Here is a 15071-nt window from a genome sequence, read left to right on the forward strand (position 1 = left end):
CATGGTGCTTCCCTACAGACTGCTGTTGAGGCTACTGTAGACCTTCATTGCAAAACTGTGTGTGTTAATTATTTGGTGACGTGAATATATTTTGAATAGTTTTATCTAAAAATTATAACTTTTTTAATGTTTCACTATTTTTATTTTTATGAAATTCACTTAGGAGGATGATCCTCCCCTTCCTCCGCTGAGGGGCCTCCACTGACGCACGCACAAGTGGACACACACACACACACACAAGCAAGAAGAGGAGGGCAATACAGATGGGCAGAGAATGAAGGAGGAGAAAGCAAAGTGGTTAGCTCTTATTCCATTGATGACACGCCTTTACTTTCTCTCCCCTTCAATCAGACCACATCTGAGCTAGGGAAGCAGAGAGAGTACTGTCACTTAGGTGGAATTCATTCCAAACTGTCTTTCAGCTTGGGTTCCCTACGTACTGCGCCACCACAAATTTATCAAATTCAAAGTTAACTAAAATCTACCAATGACCATACCATTTGTTGGTTGCCCAGGAAAGGAGGCGGTCCCGCACACCCGTGGGCACGTAGGCGCGGTTCTCCGGGCACTGTGCAGGTGTGGATTCCGTATGCCATGCCTGCCGTATGTTGGCGTCCACGTACCACACCACTGGCGCAATGATATGGAAAAGAGGGATGATGGGGGTCTCCTCTTCCTGCCTCTCCTCTGCCTGGGTTTGAGCAGGGGAATTCCCTGGCTTGTCACCTCCTCGCCTATTAGTAGATAGACGTCAGGTCGGGGAGAAATGACCCCTTTCTCCACCATAGGAGCAGAGGCCCAGATTCCTCCTTCTCCAACGCTCTGCCTCGGGCAAACGTGCAGAGCTCACCTCCATCGGCTCTGGCCACGGAGCAGATGTAGCCATGGGCTCCGGATTCCTCGCAGGTCTTCGTCCGGACCGCAGGAGGTTCTCCAACCGGATCGCCATGCTGATGAGCTGGTCGAGTGACAGGTTGTCATCACGGCAGGCTAACTCCAATTGTACCTCCTCCTGCAGTTCGCTGCGGAACACGGTGACCAGAGCTTGACTCGTTCCATCCGGTGGAGGCTGCGATGGTCCGGAACTCCAGGGTGAACTCAGAGTCAGTCCTAGATCCCTGGCATAGTCAGAGTAGACGCTCACCCCCCAACCGGCCCTCCACAGGATGATCAAACACAGAGCGGAAGAGGAGGGTGAAGCGCTTGTAGGACTCGACCTCGGGTCCGCCCATTTCCTAAACCGCGGCACCCCAGTCCAGGGCCCGTCCAGTCTGTGCTGAGATGACTGTGGCAACCATGTCTCTCAAGGAGACAGCCTCGGCATAGCGAGTGAGGTACAGGTCGCATTGCAGAAGGACTACCTTGGACCTCGCTGGTGCGCCGTCAAAGAGCTCCGGGAGGGAAAGGATTATTCGGCGGACCGGATCAGATGGTACGGAGGCAGGTAGTGGTGGTGTGGGGGCTGGTGCCGGAACCAGTGCTGGAGACTGGAGGGACTGCACTTTCCCCTCCAACCGCAGGATGGTTGCCAGCACGCTGTCCATGGCGCTGCCGAGTCTGGAGAGACAGTCCTCGTGATGCTGGACTGTCTCTACAATGGTCACCAGCTCGGCCTTTCCCGCTGTCTCCATTTTTATGGGTAGATTATTCTGTTACGTTGTATATTGATTTGAAGACAGGCGCAGGAATATGTATTAGGGGTTTTATTACTCCACCCAACATAAACACGTATTTATATACAAAAGGGATATAACCCAAACAAAGAGCGAGGCGTAACCTCTACACAATACACGGGACGAGACTCGTAAACAACAAGAGCACAATACACGGTACTCACAAGACCAACGGACATGGGCCAATAAGGAACAGAGGGCACATATATACAAATACTAATCAGTGGGAATGGGAACCAGGTGTGCGTAATGAGACAAGACAGTCCGGGGTTGGTGGTAATGATCCATGTCAGTGATGCCTAGAAAGCCGGTGACGTAGACCTCCGGAACTGGTGAACGGAATGAGCAGCAGTACCGGGGGGATCCGTGACATCCGTCGTCTGCGCCTCCTCTGACGATGTTTTATTTACACAATTTAGATCGGATGCATCTGAGTGGAGACGCGTGAACACACACTTTGATTTGTGATCCATACATCTACACCAATCATTATCCACTTTCCAGACATTTAACATCCAGTATTGATAGCGGATCTGTTGGCTGATGCACGACAATGATAAAAAAACAAACAGGATTGACTAAGATTGACTCTGGGCTGAAAGAATATCTAAACAAAGCCAATAGGGCGATTCCACACCAGAGCCCACTCTGGAAATTTGACATGTTTGAAAAGTATATTGTTACAAACAATACATGTACTGTATGTCTGAAAATAAGCAAAATCTATAAGGGCAGTTTTGAGATATTAATATTAATATATTTAAATGTTGAAAAATTTATGTTAAAATTTGTATTTCAGAATCTAGACTTCCTCCATATTTGAGAGAACACTATAAGGAGTATAATTACACCAATATGTTGTCTGTGTCATGTACAGTTCACAGATCATAGGGTCTTACAGGTCTAAAAAGGGCCTAAAATGGCCACTTTCATCAAGATTTTCAAATAATGTTTTTGTGATACAAATGTAAAAAGCATGTTAAACATCCTTCCTCCCAATGAAGTTTCTATGTGAGAATTGCCAGAATAATCTGAGATCCCAAAAATATTTTCCGCACCAGCTGGCATGGAATCGCCCAATAGTAATATGTTGATGTGTGAAGGACAGCCATCCTCAACACAAGAACATTACGCGCCTGTATACGTCAACCAAGACCCTGCAGCACCACAAGAGAAAAGCTCCTCTTCTCCCCAAAAATTATTTTTAGCCCTAATGATGAGTGCCTGTAATTTTTGGCACCCAGCAGCACTTCAGAAGCTAATTATATGACCATTAAATTAGCCAGACCTTTTAAATGAAGCGATTCGGGTAGAGAGCGCTAGCAATTAATTCAGTTCTGAGAACAGCCCAGAAACTAACGAAACAATCCCCCAAAAATCTGCACAGCAGACCGTAAACGTGATAGTCATCTTCAAAATGAAAGCTTTAAAGCCAATAACCTGATGCCCAAATGGTTGTCATTCAGGAAACCATTAGAGCTACAGAAGTTATGATAATGTGCAATCTGCATGGACATTATCCATGGTTTGTCCAGGACCATGGTGGGTAAAATGTTCTATGTCAACACTTCCAGAGGCCATTAAGCGTCATTAACAGAGAGAGAGGCATTAGCAGCCATAGAACATTCAGTGAATCACAAAATGTAAAAGCCCTTGTTTAATTGATAAACATGAATTTGATTATTGTTTACATTTGTTTCACTGCGGTTTTATGTGAATATACAGTACACACATTTAGTGGTTACACACACACAAACACTTACCCACACACACACACACACACACACACACACACATGTGGGTGCTTGTGTGTGTGCACACACACACAAACACACACTCACACACACACTGTTAAACATACATATTTAAACATTTCCTAAATGAAAAATGTATTAATGAATTTATGTCTCTAACACAGTTTACTGAGACAAAGATAAGTAACACTCAAATCATCTGTTATATATACACTACCGGTCAAAAGTTTTAGAACACCTACTCATTCAAGGGCTTTTCTTTATTTTTACTATTTTCTACATTGTAGAATAATAGTGAAGACATCAAAACTATGAAATAACACATATGGAACATGTAGTAACCTGAAAAGTGTTAAACAAATCAAAATATATTTTATATTTGAGATTCTTCAAATAGCCACCCTTTGCCTTGATGACAACTGTGCACACTCTTGGCATTCTCTCACCTGGAATGCATTTCAATTAACAGGTGTGCCTTCTTAAAAGTTAATTTGTGGAATTTTTTTCCTTCTTAATGCGTTTGAGCCAATCAGTTGTGTTGTGACAAGGTAGGGGGTATACAGAAGATAGCCCTATTTGGTAAAAGATAAAGTCCATATTATGGCAAGAACAGCTCAAATAAGCAAAGAGAAACGACAGACCATCATTACTTTAAGACATGAAGATCAGTCAATACGGAAAATTGCAGTCGCAAAAAACATCAAGCGCTATGATGAAACTGGCTATAATGAGGACCTCCACTGGAATGGAAGACCCAGAGTTACCTCTGCTGCAGAGGATAAGTTCATTAGAGTTAATTGCACCTCAGATTGCAGCCCAAATAAATGCTTCACAGAGTTCAAGTAACAGACACATCTCAACATCAACTGTTCAGAGGAGACTGTGTGAATTAGTCCTTCATGGTCTAATTACTGCAAAGAAACCATTTCTAAAGGACACCAATAATAAGAAGAGACTTGCTTGGGCCACGAAACATGAACAATGGACCTTAGACCAGTGGAAATGTGTCCTTTGGTCTGGAGTCCAAATTTGAGATTTTTGGTTCAAACCACCGTGTCTTTGTGAGACCCGGTGTGGGTGAACGGATGATCTCCGCATGTGTATTTCCCACCGTAAAGCACAGAGGAGGAGGTGTTATGGTGTGGGGGTGCTATGCTGGTGACACTGTCTGTGATTTATATAGAATTCAAGGCACACTTAACCAGCATGGCTACCACAGCATTCTGCAGCGATACGCCATCCCATCTGGTTTGGGCTTAGTGGGACTATCATTTGTTTTTCAACAGGACAATGACCCAACACACCTCCAGGCTGTGTAAGGGCCATTTTACCAAGAAGGAGAGTGATGGAGTGCTGCATCAGATGACCTGGCCTCCACTATCCCCGACCTCAACCAAACTGAGATGGTTTGGGATGAGTCGGACCGCAGAGTGAAGGAAAAGCAGGCAACAAGTGCTCAGCATATGTGGAAACTCCTTCAAGACTGTTGGAAAAGCAATCCAGCTGAAGCTGGTTGAGAGAATGCCAAGAGTGTGCAAAGCTGTATTTTGATTTGTTTAACACTTTTTTGGTTACTACATGATTCCATATGTGTTATTTCATAGTTTTGATGTCTTCACTATTATTCTGCATAATATAATTTGCTTCTGCCCTTTGCCCCAAGAAAACATACCAAAGATCAGGTCAAGATGTTGAATTTCTTACATATTGTATAAAAGCACTGCAGCAAAGAAGGAAAACATTACCTAAATACAGAAAATAACAAGAGTACTCTGAACAATGTAAGAAACTATTCTCAAATCAATTCTGTCATTGTGAGAGATTATCTATGGTAGTGAGATGAGAGAAAGCAGAGAAAAGTGTTTAGTCTCTCTCTTCTATTGTTTTGAGAGCTGAAACCGTGAACAATTCTCATAATTCCATTTTCATATTTTTAGCCTCTGACTTTTTTTTTATTCTTCCCATGCCCATCATTTCCCTTCTCTTTTCTTTCTCTTTTTCTTTTTGTGGGAGGAGAGTGAATGCATGTATTATCTTTCAGTGTGGAATGGTTGTGCTTTAATGAGTTTTATCTTCCCTCGCTACGTTTATCGCTCTCATTCAAACTCAGCCGCCGCTGCACTTTTAAAAAACATATTTCCTTAATATATGATATTTCAAAAGCCGCCTAGTGTCCAACAAAAGCCTTCATTCTTTTCTCTTATTTCCCAGAAGGAAAGAGTTTCTCGGATTCGGAGCCGAAAACAATGGAGTTGCCGAATGAAAGGTCTCCACTGCTGCACACAGACAGACATACAGGATGAATAGAATAGGAAAGGTCACTGGCATTGCCTCTGAGCCACTGTAAGGAAAGGTTAGTCTCCTACTCCTATTATTACTTCTATTAGAAGCAGTGAAATACTGTTCTTTATCCCTCACGACTAGCCCCAGGAAGAAAAGCAGGTGTGAATGTGAGTCACGAAAAGTTACAATTTCGACAATAGTCCATAGTTACCAGGTTAAAGCTAAGAACCAATAAGGAAACACTCAAAAATGTAAAAGTGCATGCATCTATTTCCCAGAGTGATAATGCACCCAGTGCCTCCTCGCTGAATGACTTTGCATGCTGACATACTGACTGAAATGGGTTCATAAAGGACAAAATAAAGAACTGTGGCACTTCATCGTTATACACTAATAATTCATTTGATTCATGTCAAATTTTTTCCCTTACTGAAACTGCATTGTGACATGCCATGCCTTACAAACAGGGTCAAACATGTCATTAGAGAATTAAGAGTTGGGATTTGTGGGAGTTTGTTGAGTTGTTTGCATGTTTCCTCTGGGAACAATAAATGATTCATGTAGTGTTAAAATTTGATGAGTAATCCTATCCTGGGTTAGCAGTATAGGACTTACAGTATTTCTGTATAAGACCAAACCCAACTCTGACAGTTGAAAGCGGAAGCTCGTGATGTGTTTAAATCAACAAGCACATTTAAAAAATGTAATTATCATTTCATTACATCTCTTATGGCGCACCAGTAAACACAATACATCACTTAGAGAGATATTACCATCAGGCCCAGTGCCTCTTCAGAACAAGGCTACGGCAGAGCCAGTCATGTGAACACCATTCAAATCTACATCTTCTGGATGCCAGCGTGGGTACCATGCCATCATGAGTAATGGTGCTAATTTATATAAAGTATTTACAATCTATTTGTACACTGTCATGATAGGCAACTTCAACGTGTGAAGTAAAGACATGCAACGGGAGGCTCTTCAGAGGAGGAAGGGGAGGACCGTCCTACTCAGTGAATTACAGAAGGAAAAAACGTATCCTTTTTTGATAAAACTATACTGTAAAACTATACGTTCTGTGGTTGCCATGGCGCTGTGAGGTAACCTAGGCAGAGAGCTCTGTAAATATTGTCCATATTTTATTGTTTTTAAGTGTTTTGTATTGCATTTTTGTATCAACTTTTTTGTTTTTGATAACTTGTTGAGGGATTAACTGTAATATCTGGTGGTGACCCATGGAATTGCAGGACTGATTATGGCAAGTCAGTTTATCTATGGCTTCGCTAGCTAGCTAGCTCGATTTGAATGATGCAGCAGCAACACCTGATCAACAGCATCGGCTTTTTGGCCTCCTGCTCCGGTTACTAGAGGAAGGTGGACTGCGGTGTGAGGTGATGCAGAGGCTCGCCTCATAGGGGGATTTTCAGGACTACTGCTGAGGTGTGGTGGTCTTACTGACGCTTTTAAAGTCGCCGAAGCATCACCCAGGTGGGTGCTACATTTCAGTAGTGGACGATCCAGCCTGATCTACGGAGGACGAGCTGTGAACATCGAAGACGACGAGATGCCCGATGAAGAGCTCTGTGGCCTGTCTGTCAGATGTCTCTACCTCCCTGCCTGGCTGTACCATCAATGCTCCCTCCACTCAAGATACTACCTTTCTAAACTGTTTATCATCTAAACCAGTGGAAGACCATTACCCAATAACTGCCAGATCATCCAAAATTTGACTTGTTCAAAAAAAAATGTTTGTTTTGTTTTTAAAGCGACTTTGGGATTCAACGTGTAATGAAAAGCACTATATAAAATAAATATATTATTATTATTATTATTATTATTATTATTATTATTATTATTAATTATTACACTGAGTGTACAAGAAATTAGGAACAACTTTCCATGACATGGACTGACCAGGTGAATCCAGGTGAAAGCTATGATCCCTTATTGATGTCACTTGTTAAATCCACTTCAATCAGTGTAGATGAAGGGGAGGAGACAGGTTAAATAAGGATTTGTAAGCCTTGAGACAATTAAGGCATGGATTGTGTATGTGCGCCATTCAGAGGGTGAATTGGCAAGACAGAAGATTTAAGTGCCTTTGAACGGGGTATGGTAGTAGGTGCCAGGCGCACTGGTTTTAGTGTGTCAAGAACTGCAACGCTGCTGGGATTTTTATGGTCAACCGTTTTCCTTGTGTATCAAGAATGGTTCACCACCCAAACGACATCCAGCCAAATGCTTTCCCACAACTGTGGGAACGCTTTCGACACCTTGTATAGTCACTGCCCTGATGAATTGAGGCTGTTCTGAGGGCAAAAAGGGGTGCAACTCAATATTAGGAAGTTGATCCTAATGTTTTGTACACTCATGTGAATATTCACATCACCAAATAACTGATTAAAACAAACTGTTTTGCAATTAAGGTCTACAACAGTCTCAACAGCACCCTCTAGGGTAGCACCATGGTTTAGCCGGAGGACAGCTATTTTCCATCCTCCTCTGTCTACATTGACTTCAATACAAAACCTAGGAGGCTCATGCTCCTCACCCCCTTCCATAGACATACATGGTAATTATGACAACTTCCAGAAGATGTCCTCCAACTAATCAAAGCTTTTGTAGTATGAACTAACATGTTGTCAATCCAATCAAAGGATCAGATAATGAACCTAGTACTACGCAGGTGTGATTTAGAAGCTTGGTGAGTTAGTGACATTGTTGGATAGGTTGAGAGATTGAGATAGTGAATAGTGATAATTGAGCATTTTTGGGATATTATGCAATTCAAATTAGTTTCTTTAAACTACAGGAGATGGAGGAGGTAGATTATATATCGTTTTTCTTGGTTTTATAACTTTATTTTTGTGTCGAGTTAGTGCAGTTTTCTTCGCCAGAATGGCTAGGTAAAGCTAAAAACAATGTAGTGGATTTTTTGTTGAAGAACCCCTTTCATTGCCCACATTAGATTCAAGCTTCTGGGGGGGGGGGAAACATTGATCATGTAATGAACGAAGGTCTGCATATTCAAACTGCGCAACACAACGAGAATGTTCGAAGAAACAGGAATGTTCTCAAGGAGCTTATCAACACTACTGCATTTTTGGGCAGGTAAGAGTTGGCTTTTAGGGGCACGATGAGAGGGAAAGTCCTGCTAAAAGGGCAACTATAGTACAAAGAGCTTGCAGAGGTAATTGCATGTTACGATGCTTTACTTGCTGAGCATATATTAAAAGAGAGGTTGACAGAGCATTTTTTCACGTGGCAAATGGATGAAACCACAGACATAAGCTGTCATTTACAGTCAGGGATGTAGATGATCAGGGCGTTATTCAGGAATGTTTCTTGGGCTAATTTGATGTGCCAAGTGGGCAAGATGCTCAGTCTCTCTATGCGCAGTGTTTGACTTTGTGAATTCTGAAGATTAACTTCATGAAGAAACTTGTTGCCCAAACCTATGATGGCGCTGCTGAAATGGAATGTATCTGCTATTTGTATTCCCCTCCTGGTCCCTGATTTAAGAGATGATGACCACTCCACTCCACTACCAGTGTCAACTCTCTCCTGACATGAACTGAAGCCATGTCTCATTTGCCCTCTTATCCACTGGCACATTGAATGTTTCCTCTCCAAGCATTGTGAGTAGCCCTGTCAATTTTCTCTCATTACTGCAGAGTCGATCACACACAAACACAATCACATTATTAGACATTAATGTGATTTTAATCTTTGTTTGGACTAACTAATTCTTAGCACTTTTGTCTAACTGTGTTGTTGTCACGACTTCCGCCGAGGCTGCCTCCCCTCCTTGTTCGGGCAGGCTTCGGCGCTCGTCGTCACCGGCTTACTAACCACTGCCGCTCCTATATTCATCATTCCATTTGTTTTGTCTTGTCATTACACACACCTGGTTCTTCGTTAGTCCGTGTATACAGTGAGGGGAAAAAGTATTTGATCCCCTGCTGATTTTGTACGTTTGCCCACTGACAAAGAAATGATCAGTCTATAATTTTAATGGTAGGTTTATTTGAACAGTGAGAGACAGAATAACAACAAAAAAATCCAGAAAAACGCATGTCAAAAATGTTATAAATTGATTTGCATTTTAATGAGGGAAATAGGTATTTGACCCCCTCTCAATCAGAAAGATTTCTGGCTCCCAGGTGTCTTTTATACAGGTAGCGAGCTGAGATTAGGAGCACACTCTTAAAGGTAGTGCTCCTAATCTCAGCTTGTTATCTGTATAAAAGACACCTGTCCACAGAAGCAATCAATCAATCAGATTCCAAACTATTCACCATGGCCAAGACCAAAGAGCTCTCCAAGGATGTCAGGGACAAGATTGTAGACCTACACAAGGCTGGAATGGGCTACAAGACCATCGCCAAGCAGCTTGGTGAGAAGGTGACAACAGTTGGTGCGATTATTCGCAAATGGAAGAAACACAAAATAACTGTCAATCTCCCTCAGCCTGGGGCTCCATGCAAGATCTCACCTCGTGGAGTTGCAATGATCATGAGAACAGTGAGGAATCAGCCCAGAACTACACGGGAGGATCTTGTCAATGATCTCAAGGCAGCTGGGACCATAGTAACCAAGAAAACAATTGGTAACACACTACGCCATGAAGGACTGAAATCTTGCAGCTCCCGCAAGGTCCCCCTGCTCAAGAAAGCACATATACAGGCCCGTCTGAAGTTTGCCAATGAACATCTGAATGATTCAGAGGAGAACTGGGTGAAAGTGTTGTGGTCAGATGAGACCAAAATCGAGCTCTTTGGCATCAACTCAACTCGCCGTGTTTGGAGGAGGAGGAATGCTGCCTATGACCCCAAGAACACCATCCCCACCGTCAAACATGGAGGTGGAAACATTATGCTTTGGGGGTGTTTTTCCCTCAGCCAGGGCATTGAAAATGGGTTGTAGATGGGTATTCCAGCATGACCCAAAACACACGGCCAAGGCAACAAAGGAGTGGCTCAAGAAGAAGCACATTAAGGTCCTGGAGTGGCATAGCCAGTCTCCAGACCTTAATCCCATAGAAAATCTGTGGAGGAGCTGAAGGTTCGAGTTGCCAAACGTCAGCCTTGAAACCTTAATGACTTGGAGAAGATCTGCAAAGAGGAGTGGGACAAAATCCCTCCTGAGATGTGTGCAAACCTGGTGGCCAACTACAAGAAACGTCTGACCTCTGTGATTGCCAGCAAGGGTTTTGCCAATAAGTACTAAGTCATGTTTTGAAGAGGGGTCAAATACTTATTTCCCTCATTAAAATGCAAATCAATTTATAACATTTTTGAAATGCGTTTTTCTGGATTTTTTTGTTGTTATTCTGTCTCTCACTGTTCAAATAAACCTACCATTAAAATTATAGACTGATCATGTCTTTGTCAGTGGGCAAACGTACAAAATCAGCAGGGGATCAAATATTTTTTTCTCTCACTGTAAGTGTTCCCTCTGCCCCTTTGTCCTTGTGGGTGATTGTTTAAATTGTGAGAGTAGTGTAGTTCGGTGGAGCTACTCGTACCATTTTGTTGCCAGGGTAGATTTTCCCCTGTGCCTATGTATTGTTGGATCTACCGTTACAGTGTATTGCCAGGGATGATAGTTTCCCCTGTGCCTGTTTCGTTTGTCGCTATTCCAGCGCATTTGTGTGTAAAGACGGAATAAACTCTGTATTCGGTGATTACCCTCCTGTGCCTGACTCCTTCCATCACACTCACCACAGAATCACCCACCCGCTATGGAGTCAGCGGGAGAAGAGCACATACCTGGAGTCGTGGCACGAGTCCAGGAGCATTCCACGATGCTGGCCAGCTTGGAGGAAGTGATGGATCGGGTTCTTCAGGTCGTCCAATGCCTGGAGAGGAGAGGACCCGATCTGTCGAGACCAGCTGGCCAACCGGATCCAGCCACCTACACCCCAGCACCCGGAGGGATCCAGATATCCCGACCACGGGCGTTCGATGGGATGGCGGCGCTCTGCCAAGGATTCTTCCTCCAACTAGAGCTTTACTTCTCCAGCATCAGGCCGGTGCCATTGGAGCGGGAGAAGGTGTCCATCCTCGTTTCCTGCCTCTGTGGGAAAGCCCTGGAGTGGGCCAACACGGTGTGGAACGAAGGAGGAGCCACATTGGAGGACTACGGGGTGTTCGCTCGCCTCTTCTGGGCGGTCTTCGATCACCCGCCCGAGGGTCGAGAGGCGGGCGAGCGGCTGGTCCACCTGAGGCAGGGGACGAGGACCGCACAGGACTTCGCGTTGGCGTTTCGGACTCTGGCAACGGGGTCCGGGTGGAACGAGCGGGCCTTGATCTACCATTTCTGGTGCCATCTGCGGGAGGACGTCCGACGGGAGCTAGCCTGCCGGGACACCATGTTGTCCTTCACGAAACTGGTGGACATGGCCATTCGTTTGGACAACCTGCTGGCAGCCAGAGGACGTCCTGGTAGGGGTCTGCCCGTTTCCACCCCGGATGACTCGGATCCCGAGCAGATGGAGCTGGGTGGAGCCGCCGTCCGAGAGAGCGGAGGAAGACAGCGACAGTGCCACTCTGTTGGCATGAAGAACAGTACAACACACGTCATAGTCAACATTCTTTTGGGCCTGGAGGCGGCAGACAGGGCACTCTCGCATCACCCCAGGTATCGAACACCCACACTTGTTCAGAGCCTTCTGCTGCGCACTGTACCCTACCTATCCACTTTCCCGATCACATGGTAGTTCCCCAGTGTAAGGCGCTAGTCGATTCAGGCGCAGCTGGGAACTTTATGGGCATTTGCACGCCGTCAAGGCATTTCATTGGTTCCCCTATCCATTCCACTCCCCATCAGAGCACTAGATAGTCGACCATTAGGGTCCGGGTTTGTTACGGAAGTCACTATACCAGTCACCATGATCACCCAGGAGACTCATTGTGAGCAGGTTATTTTTTGATTATTGAGTCTCCTGCTTCCCCTGTGGTATTAGGTATCCCTTGGCTAGCACTCCACTTTCACACCTTCTCATGGCCGCAGAGGGCTCTCACGGGGTGGTCGCGAGAGTGTCAGGGTAGGTGTCTAGGTGTTTCCGTTGGTGCAACCACAGTGGATGTCCAAACGGTACCTACACCGTGCGCATTCCCCCCGAATACCTCGATTTGGCGCACGCATTTTCTAAGACGCGTGCGACTAAATTATCATCAGGCGGGGGATTGCGCGATAAATCTTCGGATAGACGATGTACCTCCCAGGAGTCATGTGTACCCCCTGTCGCAGGCTGAAACGGAGGCTCAAGTTTCTTCTTTGTGAAGAAGAAAGACGACGTTCTGCGCCCGTGCATTGATTATCGATCACTGAACAAGGAGACGATTAGATTTAGTTATCCTCTCCCCCTCATTCCTTCAGTGATTGAGTCAATGCATGGGGCGCGCTTCTTCACTAAACTAGATCTCAGGAGTGCATACAACCTGGTGCGTGTTCGGGAGGGGGATGAGTGGAAGACAGCATTCAGCACAACCACGGGGCATTATGAATACCTGGTGATGCCCTACGGTTTGATGAATGCTCCATCCGTCTTCCAGTCCTTTGTGAACGAGGTGTTTCGGGACATGCTTGGTCGCGGTGTGGTGGTCTACATCGATGACATCCTGGTGTATTCCGCTACGTGCGCCGAACATGTGTCCCTGGTTCGCAAAGTGCTGGCCCGACTGTTGGAAAATGACCTTTATGCCAAGGAAGAGAAGTGTATGTTTTTCCAGCAGTCCGTCTCCTTCCTCGGATGCCGCATTACCATCTCAGGTGTGGAGATGGAAGGAGATCGCATTTCAGCCGTGCGTAATTGGCCGACTCCAACCACGTTTAAGGAGGTGCAGCGCTTCCTTGGATTTGCCAACTACTATCAGAGGTTTATCCGGGGCTTTGGCAAGGTCGCAGCTCCCATTACCTCCCTGTTGAAGGGTGGGCCGTCCCGGCTCCGCTGGTCTGCTGAGGCTGACCTGGTCTTCAGGAGACCAGCGGGGTCTGTTCACCTCAGCCCCGGTACTGGCCCACCCCGATCCATCACTACCGTTCGTGGAGGTGGATGCGTCCGAGGTAGGGATAGGCGCTGTCCTATCCCAAAGCTCGGGCATGCCACCCAAGCTCCGCCCCTGTGCCTTCTTCTCAAAGAAGCTCAGCCCGGCGGAGCAGAACTACGACGTTGGTGATCGGGAGCTGTTGGCTGTTGTCAGAGCTTTGACCGTGTGGAGGCATTGGCTCGAAGGGGCGAAACACCCTTTCCTCGTCTGGACGGACCACCGTAACCTGGAGTACATCCGGGCAGTGAGGAGGCTGAATCCTCGCCAGGCCAGGTGGGCCCTCTTCTTCACCCGGTTTGATTTCACACTGTCATACATTCCGGGTATGAAGAACTTGAAGGCAGACGCACTGTCCCGGCTGTATGACACAGAGGAGAGGCCCAGAGGCAACACCCCCATACTCCCGGCCTCCTGCATTGTGGCGCCGGTAGTATGGGCGATGGACGCGGATATAGAGCAGGCATTACGCACAGATCCATCTCCACCTCAGTGTCCAGCTGGGCTGTGGTACGTGCCTGCTCTTATACGTGATCGGCTGATCTTCTGGGCACACACGTCACCCTCCTCTGGTCACCCAGGTATCGGTCATACAGTGCGCTGCCTGATCGGAAATTACTGGTGGCCTACCTTGGCTAAGGACGTGAGGGTGTATGTCTCCTCCTGCTCGGTGTGCGCCCAGAGTAAGGCACCTAGGCACCTCCCAGCGGGTAAGTTACAACCTTTACCAGTTCCACAACGACCATGGTCTCACCTTAGTGTTGATTTCTTGACTGATCTTCCCCTCTCCCAAGGTAACACCACCATCCTGATCGTTGTGGACCACTTCTCCAAGTCCTGCCGCCTCCTTCCTCTGCCCGGTCTCCCCACGGCCCTGCAGACTGCGGAGGCCCTGTTTACTCACGTCTTCCGGCACTACGGTGTCCAACCGAGGTCCCCATTTCACGTCCAAGGTTTGGAAGGCGTTCATGGAACGTCTGGGGGTCTCGGTCAGCCTGACCTCTGGGTTCCACCCCGAGTCAAATGGGCAGGTGGAACAGGTAAATCAGGATGTGGGTAGGTTCCTGTGGTCCTACTGCCAGGACCGGCCCGGGGAGTGGTCGGTGTTCTTGCCTCTGTCCAGAACTCTCTCCGCCACTCCTCTACTAACCTAACGCCATTCCAATGTGTTTTAGGTTACCAACCGGTTCTGGCACTGTGGCACCAGAGCCAGACCGAGGCTCCTGCTCTGGATGACTGGTTTCGGCGTGCGGAGGAGACGTGGGACGCTGCTCACGTTCACCTCCAGCGCGCTGTGCGTCATCAGAAGG

At 46.2% G+C, this 15071-nt stretch overlaps 1 protein-coding gene across 1 annotated transcript in view; it reads left to right on the plus strand.

Annotated features, from left to right (window-relative positions):
* Positions 1 to 884: 884 nt before the first annotated feature.
* Positions 885 to 15071, plus strand: part of LOC121546441 (TLD domain-containing protein 2-like) — a 59801-nt gene continuing 45614 nt past the window's right edge. The window contains exon 1 of the mRNA XM_045212409.1: positions 885 to 1034. Within this exon, the coding sequence (XP_045068344.1) occupies positions 885 to 1034 (150 nt within the window). The remainder of the gene's footprint in view (positions 1035 to 15071) is intronic.

Source organism: Coregonus clupeaformis, unplaced genomic scaffold, assembly GCF_020615455.1.
Source record: "Coregonus clupeaformis isolate EN_2021a unplaced genomic scaffold, ASM2061545v1 scaf0012, whole genome shotgun sequence".
NCBI classification, from domain to species: Eukaryota; Metazoa; Chordata; class Actinopteri; order Salmoniformes; family Salmonidae; genus Coregonus; species Coregonus clupeaformis.